The 15,565-nt window shown below is 43.7% G+C and overlaps 1 protein-coding gene across 17 annotated transcripts in view; it reads left to right on the top strand.

Annotated features, from left to right (window-relative positions):
* LOC103824732 (ubiquitin-associated protein 2-like) overlaps positions 1 to 14,306 on the top strand; it is a 195,825-nt gene extending 181,519 nt beyond the window's left edge. For all 17 annotated transcript variants that reach the window (XM_050986329.1, XM_050986328.1, XM_050986332.1 and 14 more), the window contains 7 exons: positions 5,141 to 5,219; positions 6,649 to 6,863; positions 9,290 to 9,389; positions 9,473 to 9,580; positions 11,017 to 11,084; positions 11,827 to 12,015; positions 13,461 to 14,306. In XM_050986329.1, the coding sequence (XP_050842286.1) occupies positions 5,141 to 5,219; positions 6,649 to 6,863; positions 9,290 to 9,389; positions 9,473 to 9,580; positions 11,017 to 11,084; positions 11,827 to 12,015; positions 13,461 to 13,553 (852 nt within the window). In that variant the 3' untranslated portion in view covers positions 13,554 to 14,306. The remainder of the gene's footprint in view (positions 1 to 5,140; positions 5,220 to 6,648; positions 6,864 to 9,289; positions 9,390 to 9,472; positions 9,581 to 11,016; positions 11,085 to 11,826; positions 12,016 to 13,460) is intronic.
* The last annotated feature ends 1,259 nt before the right edge of the window (positions 14,307 to 15,565 follow it).

Here is a 15,565-nt window from a genome sequence, read left to right as displayed (position 1 = left end):
AATAGCCTGTTGCATATTCATATACCTCATACATGATGCATAGATGAATACATTCCTTTCAAACTAGGGATTTCTCTGGTTATTGTCAATTTCCCTTCCTTCATCTTGTAAATCATGGTCAGACTCCATGGAGTCTGCAAGGAGACTAGTTCTTCACATAAGGAGGCAATAATTCTTTCTCTTTGGGATTTTAGTGTCTTGTTGCTGTTATCTGTGCAAAGAATTTCTTGATTATCTCATCTCTTTCTTGAGCTAGTTAAAAAGTATCTTACATAGCATTGTTTCTATTTTAACATTATGTTATAACCTAAAACTATATTTAACACACTACTTAAGAAAATTAATACAGCTTAACTTTCTACCATAACACATATAATATTAATTTTTATATTTGTGAAAAATTAATAATAAAATACACATTTTTCACACCCCCCACCTTTCCCTATAACATCTACAACCTTGCTGATGGAAGAATGTTTCCTCTCTCTCTGCAAATATCTTGAAGAATGTTTTTGGGGTCATATGTAATTTCCCCCCAGTTTCTCCTCAGTGTGTTGATATTTATTAATAAATGCATAAATGTTGTGAAGGTTTTTCCATCAACTATTCATGCAATGGTTGTGGTTTCTAGATTTTGCTGTATTTTATTGTGTTTTGAATTTGTTGTGGAAATTAGGCAACATTAGATGTATGGGAGGCAGGAACTGGTAGAAATAGTTGTCTTTGACATGCTGGTCTGTTTACACCTTGAAAGTGAAAGTGGGCTGAGTCCCAAGTGCAAGTCATCACTGCTTCCTGGGAAGCTTTCAGTAGTGAGAGGTACTGGTGGCTGCTGATGCAGTGAGTTGGGGGAGGAGTACGTGTATGTCTTTTAAAATTTAATTCAATTTCTTAATGCCTATGTTTATGCTGTAAATTCTCACTGTGTTGTGTTTTGGGAGTTTTGTTTAATTTTGGTGTATATTACATTGGGATATGCTATCTTTTCCGTTAGTCTGTTGCAGGCTGCCTGTGTAGTAGAGATCTTTTAAATGCCTTAGCTGGTGTGCATGCTACCTAGAGAGCTGCTTGGTGGAACTTACTTCTATTACATCAGAACACATTGATTTTCAGTCCTTTTCTGTCTTGCATTGAGTCTATTCCTGATATGTCAGTTTTGACTTTAGGCACCTTCTCCTGCATGCCTTCTGTAGGTCAGGAAATACCCATGTTGTTTGATGAGCAGAGTATCTCTTCTGATGTTTTCCTATGGGTGGGAATGAAATGTAAACATAACTGGTTTGCACTCGTATTTTCTAATGTTTTTTGTTTTGAATGTGTGCATGCACAGGTGTGTGGGATAGGGATATTCAGTGCTGATGTGGTTTTCCTGTCGTGGTTTAATGCCAGCCAGGCACCAAGCCCCAAGCCGCCACTCACTCACTCCCCCACCAGAGGGATCAGGGTGAGAATCAGAAGAGTAAAACCTTGAAAACTTGTGGGTTGAGATACAGATAGTTTAATAGGAAAAGCAAAAGCTGCACACATAAACAAAGCAAAACAAGGAAGTAATTCACTGCTTTCCATGGGCAGGCAGGTGTTCAGCCACCTTCAAGAAAGCAGGGCTCCATCACATGTAAATGGGGACTTGGGGAGACAAACTCCATCATTCCAAATGTGTTCCCCCCTCCCCCCCCTTCTTCCTCAAGCTTTATATGCTGAGCATGATGTCTCATGGTCTGAAATATCTCTTCAGTCAGTTGGGGTCACCTGTCCCAGCTGTGTCTCCTCCCAACCTCCCACACACCCCCAGCCTTCTCCCCAGCATGGCCGTACCAGGAGCAGAAAAGGTCTTGACTCTGTGTAAGCTCAGCAATAAGAAAAACACCTCTATATTGTCACCGTGATATTTTCTGAAAAATCCCTTCACCAGGATTTCTTCTTCTGGGAAGATGAGAAGCCTCAGCTTCTCCATGTTTTGCTGCTCTGGAATGTGGTCTGGAGATTGTTTAGCTAAACATGTGAATTGTTTTAACTTAATGACCAATCACCATCAGCTGTGTCGGACTCTGAGGAGTCAGTCAGGAGCTTTCATTATCATTCTTGTTTAGCCATCTGATGTATCCTTTTTCTTTAGTATAGTTTTAGTATAGCATTCTTAAAATATAATATAACATAACATAACATAACATATAACATAACATATCAGCCTTCTGAGAACATGGGGTCAGATTCTCATCTCTTCCCTCGTCCTGGGGACCCTCACAAAGACCACACCATATTATCAACCCTGTGTTCAGCACAAATCCAAGGCATAGCCCCATTCCAGCCACTGGGAAGAAAATTAATTCTACCCCAGCCAAAACCAGTACATCCTATACCTGAGAGGCAGTGGTAATAATTGCAATCCTTAGATCCTGTTCTCATGTGGATTTGGTTTTATTTTTTCTGATTTATATAGGAAAAAAATGCTACTGTGTCAGTTCCAGTTCATGTCCAATGAATCCTGTTCAGATCTCTTTTCCAAATCTGCTTTTTGTGTTATGATGTTCCTTAGAAGGAGATGGGAGTGCTGCTTTTGAGTAACCTGCAAAGATTTTTAATATGAATTTGGTTGTTTTGCTAAGTGATTCATGCTGGAGGTGCTGAGATGGAATTAACTGGGAAGGAAAGGAGGATGAAATATAACACAGTTTCAAATTACAGAAAACACCTGCAATACTAAATCCTTGCCAGATGGTTTCATGTTCAGTGATGGAGGACTGGGTTTAGGAGATGGGAAGGATGGGCAGAAATGCAACAAGGCAGAAGGTGCTGGGGAATTTGCAGAGAGGGGTATGAAGGAGGAGGATGCATTTCCAATGTTGAAGACTGTGAAAACTGGAACGTAAATGGTCAAAGCATTAACTCTTTGTGTTGGTTTGAAGGCAAGCCAGCAGGAAGAATTAACTCCATGCAAATATGTTGCAAGAGATTCCAAATCAGAACTACAATTTAATAGGACAACTACAAAAATGGCAATACCACAGGAACATTGGCTTAAACCAAGAAAGTCAGAATGTAACCTGACACCCTGTTTTGTCAGGGTGGTGGTAGCAGTCCCATTAGAGTGATGGATGTGGCCTTGTCAAAGCAGTGATGCTGTAGAAAGGTCTGGTCCTTCTCTGGAGGGCCACTGGTTGTATCATGCTGTCCCAAGTCCCAGATTACATACAGGTAGGAATGTTTGGTTCCTCCCCCAGGGCTGGGAATTTCACAATGGTATGATGTAATTCTATGAGTCATGCTGGTGAGTCCTTGATGTCCCATTAGCAGGGATGGCCTCCCCCTTTAGGCTGTGTGCATTGGGCAGCTGTTGCAAACAAGCAGCTATTAACAGCTCATCAGAAGGTGATATAGGTGGTGAAAGAATACATACCTTACATTGTAATGCAAGACACTCCTGATGGATTGGAGGCGGTGGGGAGAAAACCATGAGAATTAGGAGGAAAATTACTTAGTAGAGTACCAGCCTCATATGTGGAGTTCACCCAGAAAGGAAAGGGCAAATTTTTCATTTTTTGTCCCAAACTGACGACAAAATATTGCTTTGATTTTGCTGGCATGTCCTGTCTAAGTGAGAGCTTTCTAGGGTGAGAATTTTCTTACCTTCCTGTAGAAGAATGATCTAGGGCAGTGGTCTCCACCTTTTTTGATTGCACCACCTCATCAGCAAAAAAAATTGTGAGCACTCCCAATATATTTTTATTTATAAATTATATATGTATACTATTGTACTAATATGTATGTCATAAAACATACATGAAAATAAAAAAGGATGAAAATAAAAAAAATGGATGAGAACAAATTTTTATTTTCATGCTCTATTTTATTTTTTTAAATTGTATTTATTAATTATACCAAAACCAATTTCTTCATGAACCCCAGTGGATTGTCTTGTGCACCTCACTTTAGAGACTACTGATCTGAGTTCTCTTGTAACATAGTTTAAAGTAAATTTTCCAGTCATCAGGTGGTAACTTGTGAAAAATGCGTATTTTATGATTGGCTTTTTGCAAATATTAAAATGAATATTAAATGTGTTACGTTAGAAAGTGATGCTGTATTAATTTTTTTAAAGTAGTGTGTTAAATATAGTTTTAAGATATAACATAATGTTAAAATAGAAACTATGTATGTGGGATATTTTTTTAAAGAAAGGAATGAGGTACTTGCACCAGATAGCAGCCATAGGACACCTAAATCTTTCAGAGAAAAAGAATTTATTGCTCCCTTATCAGAAGAAACTAACTTCTTCCCGCCTCGCTCAGCTCTGAGGATGCCTTCAGGATTAAGAGGAAGAAGTTGACACTGACCAGACAGATTCCTTTGTTTGAATGGAATTTATGCATCATGTATGAGATGTATGAATATGCAACGGCCTGTTGTTTTTAAGGGTTAATTCTCTGTTAACGGGTGTCCTATTTCAGGTTTATTTTGCCCAAAAAGAGGTACCCGGACTGTCCGTAACTCTTTGTTTTTATTGCCTCATATTGTCCTAATCCTAATTGTCCAAATTTTCATTACTCTAATTATATTACTATTATTATAACCATTTTATTACTATTAAACTTTTAAAATTTTAAAACCAAGTGATTGGTGTTTTTCACATAACTCTTTTTCAAGTTTTTAAAATAATTGTGCTGTTTTCCTAGCTGCTGTTTTTTACTTTTAGAAAACAGAACGTGTTAAAACCTTTAGACTACATCCACATTGTGATTATGGTCCTGGCTTCAACCTAGGTCTTTGGTCTCTGATGGTCTGTTGCTCTTCCAGACATAGTCTCGCTGGAATATGACAGCTCAGAGCTGCGGGTTGGGAGGGGTAAGCATTTAGTCGTTGCCTTTAATTTACCATTAAGAGATTAAGTATTTGTCTATGATATTAAAAAAGTCTGTAAAATAGGTTTATTTTGAAGTTGAGGATACAGGTAAACCTTCAGCTATGCTGTACATAAGGTCAGTTTCTGCCCAAACTTCCTTTAGTTCTTTTAAAAATTTCTTATGCTTATAAGAAATATAAGGGTTATATTATAAAAAATATAAGGGTTCATAAGAGTTGTCCAGCTCTGTTATGATTTCAGCATTTCAGCTATCAATAAATGATGATGTCTTTTTCTAAGGATTACTACGGAATTACATTTCCTGCTCCTGCAACCTTGACAGGCAGAGATGGAAGCCTTGCTAACAACCCCTTCTCAGGTGAGTATTATTTAAACATGAGGATGGTGAGTGAGATGTGCTGGTCATCCTGCTGTTGCTGAAAAAGCAGTTATTTTCCCCTTCTGTAGGCAGTTAAACCCATCAGTCCAAACTAGCAAAACAGAAGCAAGCATCTCTCTCTAAACACTAATGTGGATTTTTTTTTTTTTCTTCATGGTTTTGGTCAGTAATTCATATGTGACTCAGCGGTTCTTGGGAGTAAGTTGGATGCCCTTTGAGAATAAATGCAAAATTGTTACAAATTTAAACGGTAGTGTCATCTAGTGTCCTTCCCAAGTGCACATAGGTGCTTGAAAACTATTTCATAGCTTAATAATTCTTCTTGAAATTTGACTGGCTTGCTTTCCTTTGTTACTGCTATTTTAGTACTTGTATGTTCTCAGCAGGAGCTGCCTCTAGCAGGCTGTCTCTCACCCTCTCCAAATCTAATGGACTTCATTCCCAAAAGCATCTGGTCTAAGAAGCCCTTGTTCATTCCTGCTCTTACTCTTCAGTTATTGTTGTGCAAAGATGACTCTAATGCTATCCAGGATTTTCAGCCAGTGGTTTTCTTTCACTACAATCTGATTACAGCTTAAAACTGTAGCTATAGGTGTTATAATTCCTGTAACAATGATATTAAGTGTTGTCATACTTTTTGGTAACCAATATAAAGGAATATTAGTTGGGAATGAGATAGATATGAATGATATATGTCACCTCCCTAAAAACATGTGAGCATAGTGCTCTGTAGGCCACCAGAAAATGCAAGTGTTCAGGAGTTTTTCTGCTGCATAATCATTTATCTTGGGAGTCTGCTTTTGGGGTAGTAACCGAATTTCCCTTCCTACTTCTTAAAAAAGGTGGGCCACGATGCAAGTCTTGCTTTCCTGGCCTTCAGCTATTGTTTCCAGAACTTTGGTGGTGTGAGGAACCAGACATTAACTCTACTCATGCTTGGCAAATAAACAGACTGACAAAAATATGCCTATCACTTCCTGTAAATCCTGACTTGCTTTCAGCCCATGAAGCTTAGCTAATCAGTTTAACCTCTAGGAGAGTCACACTTTAACCCAACAACTATCTGCTCTTTGGCTGTTTACCATAGTTTTGCTTTTAGCATGTTTTATTGCAATGATCTGATATAATGAATCTGCTCAGATTGTGTGAGATAGGTAAGTATTGGTATCTCCATTTTAACAATGGATTAGCCATGGCATGGAGTTCTCTGCCACTAATAGGCAATGTCCCTATAGTCATCAGGAACAGAGAATGGGAGAGGGCTTCCCATGAACAACTGCAGGCTTTCAAATGTAGGATGTGTTCTCTTCTGTAGTTGTCTACTTGTATTCAGAGATTTTGAATCCTTTGAATTCTCGACTTCTGGTGTAGCTTTGATAGCTTTTCTGATGAGTTTGTTCTTTCGCAGGTGACGTAACAAAATTTGGCTGTGGGGATTCTGCCTCCCCTGCTCCTGCTACCACGCTCGCTCAGTCACAGCAGAACCAGACTCAGACTCACCATACAACTCAGCAGCCATTCCTCAATCCAACCCTGCCCCCGGGGTACAGCTTCACTGGGTTACCTTATTATGCTGGTGTGCCCGGTGTTCCAAGTGCATTCCAATACGGGCCAACCATGTTTGTAAGTGTGATAGCCTAAACTGTAACCCTCCCTGTGTGCCTCTCTGGTTTTGCTCTCTTCAGACCAAACCTTCTACATCTTAGAATCACAGCATGGTTTGGGTTGAAAGGGACCTTAAAGATCATGTAGTTCCAATGCCTCTGTCATGAAGAGGGGCACCTTTCACTAGACCAGGTTTCTCCAAGCCCCGTCCAACCTGGCCTTGAACACTTCCAGGGATGGGGCAGCAACTACTTCTCTGGGCAACCTGTGCCAGTGTCTCACTACCCTCACTGGAAAAAACATCTTCCTTATGTCTAATCTAAATCTACCCTCTTTCACTTTAAAGCAATTCTCCCTTGTCCTGTCACTACAGATCCTGGTAAAAAAATGTTTCTGTGTCTTTCTTATAAGCTCCCTTTAAGTACTGAAAGGCCACAATAAGGTATTCCTGGAGCCTTCTCTCCTTCAGGCTTAACAGCCCCAACTCTCTGAGCCCTTCTTCAAAGGAGAGGTGCTCCAGTCTTCTGATCATTTTCATGGCCCTCCTCTAGACCTCTTCTAACAGGTCTTTCTTGTACTGGGGGCCCCAGAACTGGATATGGTACTCCAGGTGGGGTCTCATGGCAGCAGAATAGTCATCTTTCCCAATCTGTAAGGGATCTCCAAAAACATGCAAACATGAGAAAATAGCTGCAGTCTCTTCCTCAAGAAAATGGGAAATTTAAAAGGCCAGAGCTCATGGATTCTTGTGCAGGTTACTATAAATAGCAGACAGCTGCAGCTCTTGGACTTGGTGTTCCTGAAAGCCTGTAGCACCCTCCAGATAGTCAAAGGGAGATCCAAAGCTGTCAGAGAGCCGAGAATGCCTAAGAAATCCTTTTGAGGATGGAGGAGACTGGATTAATTCAGAAAGCAGGGAGTCTCAGGAGGGAAAATGTTATTTGGGAAGAGGGATGCTTCAAGCAGAACAGTAGATGACTATTTTAGGGCCCTGTATGACTGTCTTATAAAACAGACTTGGACAGGAGTTGGTGTTTCATTTGATTCTGTGGGTGATAATTTGCTGTTTACAGTCAGTGTATGAAAGAGATTCAACAAGGCCAAGTGCTGGGTCCTGCACTTGGTCACACCAACTCCCGGCAGTGCTACAGGCTGGGGCAGAGTGGCTGGAAAGTGGCCCAGCAGAAAAGGACCTAGGGGTGCTGGTCAACAGCCAGCTGAACTGACGCTGTTGAGTCACGGACGGAATGAAAGACTCCAGTCTTCATAAGGTGAATCAGAAGGCCCATTTAATGAAAGTAGCGTGTCCTTTTATAATGTGACTCGCTAAGGTGAGACTTGATTGGTCTCAAAGTAAAAACCTCTCACACTATTGGTGAACTATGAATAGCACACTCTGGAGAACCATATCTATAAACAACGGTTACAGAAAGAGAGATAATAATTGTTTTAATTCTTTTTTTTAGGTTTCTCACAGCTTCCCAGGAAAATCCTGGGACAGCTATGTCTCTCTCTGTTCAGAGGATATGTGATTACCACACTGAACATGTGCCAGTGTGTGCCCAGGTGGCCAAGAAGGCCAATGGCATTCTGGCCTGTATCAGCAATAGTGTGCCCAGCAGGACCAGGGCAGTGATCATTCTCCTGTACTGGGCACTGGTGAGAGCACACCTCGAATCCTGTGTTGAATTTTTTTGGCCTCTCACTACAAGAAAGATATTGAGCTGGTGGAGTGTTTCCAGAGAAGGGCAACAGAGCTGGGGAAGGGTCTAGAGAGTAAGTCCTATGAGGACCTGCTGAGGGAGTTGGGGATATTTAGCCTGGAGAAAAGGAGGCTCAGGGCAGACCTTCTCACTCTCTACAACTCCCTGACAGGAGAGTGCAGCCAGGTGGTGGTCAGGCTCTGCTCCCAGGGAACAAGGGTCAGGACAAGAGGAAATAGCCTCAAGCTGTGCCAGAGGAGGTTCAGGTTGGACATCAGGAAGAATTTCTTCACAGAAAGGGTGATTAAACATTTGAATGGATTGCCCAGGGAGGTGGTGGAGTCTTCATCCCTGCAAGTGTTCAAGAAATTACTGGACGTGCACTTAGTGCCATAGTTTAGCTGACAAGGTGGTGTTCAGTTGAAGGTTAGACTTGATCTTAGAGGTCTTTTCCAACCTTAATGATTCTATTATTCTAAAGAAATACACAGCCTGTTTTGAGAGAGGGCTGTGATGTAATTGGGGGGCAGCTCTGGCAGAAAACTTGGAGCTTGCATAAAGCCACTAGAGCAATTTATTTCTGGAAGCATGAGTGCCATGTCCCATGTCAGCCCAGTGCTCCCAACTCCATATTGAATTTCCCATAAGGTGAAGGTGCCTTCTCCACTAGATGGCAGAGGGACCTTGTGTTTTGTGTGCCATTCTTTGGTTAACAGTCTTTTGTTTCCTTCCTTTGTCCAGGTACCTCCAGCATCTGCTAAACAGCATGGAGTCAACCTGAATACCACTTCGACTCCTTTTCAGCAAGGGAGTGGCTATGGGCAGCATGGCTATGGGGCAGGTATGCTTACCACTGTGCTTTTCACATGCATATCTGCAGGGCTGTTTGCTCACTGTAACACCTTGTCTTGTACACACTGGCAGGCTATGATGACTTAACACAGGGAACAGCAGCTGGAGATTACAGCAAAGGAGGCTACAGTGGGTCATCTCAAGCACAAAACAAATCTGCTGGCACTGGACCTGGGAAAGGTAACATGAAACATGAGGTTGCTCGAGTGGGATTTAGTAGGGCCAACTCCCAGTGCTGTGCAGTCAACACAGCAGCCAGCTCTAAACAGGGTCTCAATCCAAGCTGTTTGTCCATCTCACATATACAAGATGCTTTTTTAATGGCCCAAGTGTTCCTTCTACACATCATGGCTGAACTTTGCATAAGGATTTGTGTGGCTGATGTGCAGCTTTGCCCACAATTATACATGGGAGAAATGGTAAGCTGTTTCCTTTGCTGAAGTTTTCTTTGCTGAAGAATATAGTGATCCTGCAAGTGCTGTGTTTTTGAAGCCTAAGCAGTTGGATGCTGTTGCTGAAATTGTCCTTTGCCAAATGAAGACTGAATTGGATTTCTTGGTAGTCACTTGAGGTAGCCGCGTGTTAGGGTTGAACAGGGCAATTCACACATCTCTGGGCTGTTTGGCTTCTGTCTGTACACACTGTAACTCATCACTTTCTTTTGTGCCTGAAAATGTTTCCTTTGTGACTGTAAAGGCTGAAGAATTTGTATAGCTCATATGAAAGCTTTATTCTGCTCATGCTGGTTAGACCTGAGAAGTGTATACCTAGCTGCTTAGCACTAACTAATTCATCCTTGGACTTCAGCAAGTACCAAGCATTTGCTGTGAATTTGAAATGCTGTCTTCAGCCAAGAGCTGATCACGCTCTCATCTGTAGAGGAGCAATCCAAAATGGAACAATGTCCTCAGAAGGAAACAACCATAAAGCAGTGCACACCCTCTGAGCCCAGTCCTCTGATTCACTGGCCAAAGGAACAGCTAGTTTTATTCTGAGCCAAGTGAAATGATTAGAGACAGTCTTTATAAGACTGAATAAAGTGGCTGGTTTGAAAATCACCTTGCTCGTGAGTGTTCCTGAGCCTGATATGGCACCAGACTGTCTGGATGGAAGGCAGCCTGAATCAGTGATATTAATTTTCTCTGGGCAGAGGAGCATTGCAGACCTCACCCTTCTGCAGGATGTAAAAGGACAAGGGTTCAAATGTGTAGCAGATGCTGAATCTCATTGCTCAGTGCAATCCTAGGGGAAAGCTGTCTTTTTGTGAGCTGGAATGAGTGTTTGGTGCAGCAAACTGCTGCCTGGTGAAGTGCATTTGAATCCAAATGGTAACCACTGGGTTGTGAATGTGGGTGATTTATTCCAGTTGACTGTTTTCCTGCTTTGCAGTGGGAGTGAGGAACCAAACCATTTCTTCTGTTCCCATGTGCAGTGCTGTGGGTCTGACAGCATGGAGAGCCCCACCGGGTGGGCCAGCAGCAGCATCAGGGTGTGGGGTGCAGAGATTGCAGACAAAGGTGCATCCACTGAGGCTGTCAGAGGTGCTGGGAGCAAAGCATGGGACTCATGCTAGGCGATGGTTGACTTTCCCATTGTGGCTGTTTTTTGTTTTCCAGGTGTTTCTGTGACCTCAAGTAACACGGGTGTACCTGATATCAGTGGCTCAGTCTATAACAAGACTCAGGTGAGCAATGCTAGACTCTCCTCCCCAGTGCTCTTGAGGCCTGACCAATGGATCCCCTTGTGGAGGAGGCTAGGGTCATTCCCAAGCCACTTGGTTCTCAGGGTCAACAGGCATTTCTTATGCTGGCTGTTTGCTGTTGGAGAGGAGTCTCACTCTCTGTCCCACTGCTCCTGATGGCAGCTGTTGGCATAGGTGTGGGCACTCTACACTGCCCATGCTGCCCCACGCGTGCTGTGTCCTGGTTGCAAATAAAGTGTGATGGCACTAATGTTTTTGGTCAAAATATCCCTCAAAGCAAGTGAGTCAAGAGGCTGGGTTGAGCTTTGGTCAGGGGGAAAAAAATCTTATTGGAAGTGGTTCTTCTGCTTTTGTAATTTCAGCCTGAGACCCCATAATATGTGAAGGACTGATTTTAGGCAGCTGCTGCCAGCTCATGTCCCACTGAATAAAAAGAGGTCAGGGAAAAAAGGAGCATAGTAGTTGTGGAAATAAAAATGAAATGTTGGAGTCATTAGTTCAGAAGAATGGATGAGAAAAGGAGCTGAAGTTCATCTGCTGAAGTGCTTGCAGGTGTAACTTGGCCTGCTCTGTTGGGGGGGGGGGGGGGGGGGGGGGGGGGGTGTCGAGGGGGGTGTGATGAAAGTTTCAGGTGATGTGTGTTTGGGCCACTCTTGTTCTTGTTTGGTCACTATGGGGCTGCTCACACCACTCTCTGATGCTGTCCCTCTTGCCTCCTGTGCAGACATTTGACAAACAGGGATTCCATGCTGGCACACCACCTTCTTTTAGCCTACCCTCTGCTCTCGGATCAACTGGGCTGAACCCTGGTGCTGCCCCAGGTTATGCTCCAGCCCCGTTTCTCCATATCCTCCCTGCACATCAGCAGCCTCATTCCCAGATGCTGCATCACCACCTTCAGCAAGATGGGCAGGTGAGTCAGCCCCTTCATCATCTTCAGTGTGCCTGAGGGCAGATTCCTAGCAAGGTCTTGGGGGTTTTTGCTTCCTTCTGGTTTTTGCTTTGCTCATTGGGAAAGGGCCTTGACAGCAATTGTAGACTGACAGACTCAATACTGTTGGCCAGCTTGGGGAGGGAATCTCATGATGTTCAACAAGGGGAAAAGCCAAGTCCTGCCCCTGGGGAGAAACAACCCCATGTACCAGTATATGCTGGGGGCCAAAGCAGCTTGGCAGAATAGGCCCTGGGCATCCTGGTGGACACCAAATTAACCATGAGCCAGCACTATGCCCTTGCTGTAAAGGCATTCTGGGCTGCATTAGCAGGAGTGCTGCCAGAAGATTAAGGGAGGTGATCCTTCCCCTCTGCTCAGCACTAGTGAGTCCGATGTCCAGTTCTGGGCTCCCCAGTACAAGACAAACATGGATTGGAGAGTCCAACAAAGGCCCACAAGGATGATGGAAGGACTGGGTCATCTCTTATGCATAAAGGCTGAGAGAGCTGGGACTGTTCCTCCTGGAGAGGAGAAGGCTCAGGGGAGATCTCATCAATATATAAGTACCTGAAGGGAAGGTGCAAAGAAGATGGAGCCAGGCTCTTCAGTGGTTCCCAGTGACAGGGCCAGAGGCAATGGGTACAGGCTGAAACACAGGAGGTTCCTTCTGAACATCAGGAAACATTATTTTATTGGGATGGTTACCAAGCACTGGCACAGGTTGCCCAGGGAGGTTGTGGAGTCTCCATCCTTGGAGCTGTTTGGACAAAGGTCTGAACAACCCTGCTTGAGCAGGATTGGGCAAGAAACCTTGAGAGGTCCCTGCCAGCCTCAGCCAGGCTGTGATTCTGTGAAGAGGCCATCCTGATGTGGGGCATGGAGAGATGGGCTGTGAGGTGTGAAGCCCAGGCAAGTGTTGATGTCCCCTGGCTGTGGCAGGAGAGAAAGATGTGAACACTTGTACTGTAATTCTGGCAGGGAAATCATCCCCTTGCAGGTTGCATGTTGATTCCAATTTCTGATTTGGTTTTACCAGCCCATGTGTTTCCTTACTATAAATGTTCCCCAAAAAAAGTTCTGCCTTGGAATCAAGAAACAGGAAATTACTTCCGTTTCTTAATGTGTGTCGTCTTTGGCTGGTGTACTGCTTCTGTTCACCTTGGGAGAGTTCCTTTGTTGTCCCCAGTCCTGCTCCTCTTCTTCCTTGTCATTAAACCTGAGTGGGAGGTAGTGGGATGGTGGTCTTTGCTCTTCTGTTTGGTTTCTCTGTGATTGTCCTGGATTGCAGGATGCAGAGATGTTGCAGAGCAGAAAGAGATCCATCTGGGGGGCAGCATCGCTGTGTTGGCTGAAGCTCCTCTGCTGATGTATGGACAGGCTTGTCTTCCTAGTAGTGTTGGTGCTCATGTCTCCTTTCTTTCTAGGGTGGATCTGGCCAACGTAATCAACCCAGCACCATGCAGCAAAAGTCTCAGGCTACCAAAACCTATGGTACTTCTCCATACTGGACAAACTAAATCCAAAACTGGGGAGGGGGGAGAGAATGAAAGGAGAGGAGGCAGAAAAAGAGAGAAAAATAAAAAGCTGACCCCCATTCCTAGAATTATTAGGAGAAATTACTGCTCAGCCAAACATCTGTGGGGGAGAACTGCAGCCAGGCAGCCATTCTCAGTGTGACTTGCCTGCTTCCTCTTGAAGTTGCTGTTGTATGTAATATATTTATATATGTATTTGTAAATGCAATAGAGGCTAAATGTGGTTTTCTGCATCTTGCAGCCTGTTTTATTTTCTTTGTGGGGAAACTTATTATGAATTTCCCATCTGCATCAGATCATCCTTCCTTGTTTTTTTAAGCTTTATAACTCTGTCAAAAGACAAACTGACAAACTGTGCCTTTTTCTTTTCTTTTTTTTTCTCTCTTTTTTTTTTTTTTTTTTGAGCTGGAGCCTATTTATTTAATGCAGTTCTAAATTCAGGCAAATAAGACTTGCTTTCCCCCTCCCCCCCCCGAAAAAAAAAGTAATCAAGATGTGTCCTGTTTATTTGATTTCTGCCCTCAGCACCCAATATAGCTGTTACTTGAAAGAGATAAAAAAGGGGCTGGGGGAAGGGAAAAAAAAACTTGTGGGTCCTTCCTCTTTCTTTCATCTCCTCATTCTTTCCTGCTGTGGAAGATGAACTCTTGTGGGCAGTTTGTTCACTGTGGCCCTGAGCTGCACTTTCACCTTTTTATTTTTCACTTTTTTAATAATAAAGACCTTTTTTTGTTAGTGGTTTTTGTTTGTGGTTTTGTTTTTTTTTTGCGGGGGGGTGGTTGTGTGTTTTTGTTGTGGTGCGCGGTCGGTTTCTAGTTATGTTATTTCCCCTGTTTTGTATTGTCCCCCCCTGTTTTGTGATGCTTCCCCCAGTTACAACCCTATACCCAGTTCGATGGTTCAGTCCTGGTTCCCCCTTTCCCTCGAATGGTGTCCTCCCTGTCTGGGCTCGCTGCCAAGCCCTTGTCTCCACCCCCGTTCCCCTGGCAACTGCCCCTTTTTGTTACATTTTCCCCTCCTCCAGAGCCCTGTTCATCTCCTGAAACCCCCCCATCCTTCCAGAAACTTCTCCCTTCCACAGGGGGTGAATGGGCAGGTGCCCCGAGCCCCTCCTTTGTTCGTGTATCACTTGTTGCCACCGGTGTCAGTCATGTTGAATTCCCCTCCTCAGTTTCCCCCGATTGGTTCTTGTACACCCCATTATATACTGCTGCTCCCCTTTTGTCCTTGCCTTTTCCCGCCTGGATTCCGTGGAGACAATGATACATTAAAACCACTGGACTACACCAGGCGAGTTAAGACCCTCTTTTCTCTCCGGCTTCTCCGCCTTGCTGCTCCTTTCGATACTGTTGCTGCTTCTGCCGAAGGCGCAGCCCGGACGTCCCTGACAGATCTGGGTAGTGCCCCTAGCTGCTGCTGTGCTCCGAGCTAGCCGCGGCCGCCTTCCCCCCCGCTCGGAGGGGAGTGAAGTGCATTCGACGCAGCAGCGCGGCATGTTTTGGTATTGGGTTGGGGTTTTTTTGTTTCTCTAGCAAGAGACTTTGGATGGCTCAGTGGGTCCTGCAACTTCCTTTCTATCATTAGAGGCAAAAACTATGTAGCAGTTTCTTAAATTATAGTATAAGCTGTGTCTTGTACCTCTTTTTGCCTTGAGTCACCCTGCCCAGAAAAGACACAGCTACTTGATGGAAACTTCACCTGTCCCTCCCCACTTTTTTCTAAAACAAGACCCTGGAGGCAACTCCTGGTCTTTCTTGTCCTACACCAGTGCAGTGAATGTTTTAGGAGTTTTATTTCTTTTTAACTCTCCCTCCAACTAATAAATATTTGAGTGTATCACTAGTGTTTTCATTTTCAAAGGCCTCAAGCAGTTTTGCTTTTACAGCCTGTCCCTTTCTACCTCCTCCTACTGGGAAGGTAAGAGCAAGAGATGGGTGTGCAGGGGATGCTGAATACTGGGACAAAGGTGAGTGCACCTTGGTACTGAAAGCTCA

Source organism: Serinus canaria, chromosome W (genome assembly GCF_022539315.1).
Source record: "Serinus canaria isolate serCan28SL12 chromosome W, serCan2020, whole genome shotgun sequence".
In the NCBI taxonomy this organism is placed as follows: Eukaryota; Metazoa; Chordata; class Aves; order Passeriformes; family Fringillidae; genus Serinus; species Serinus canaria.
The sequence above is the reverse complement of the archived record's forward strand: the minus strand, read 5'-3'. Positions and strand labels throughout refer to the sequence as shown.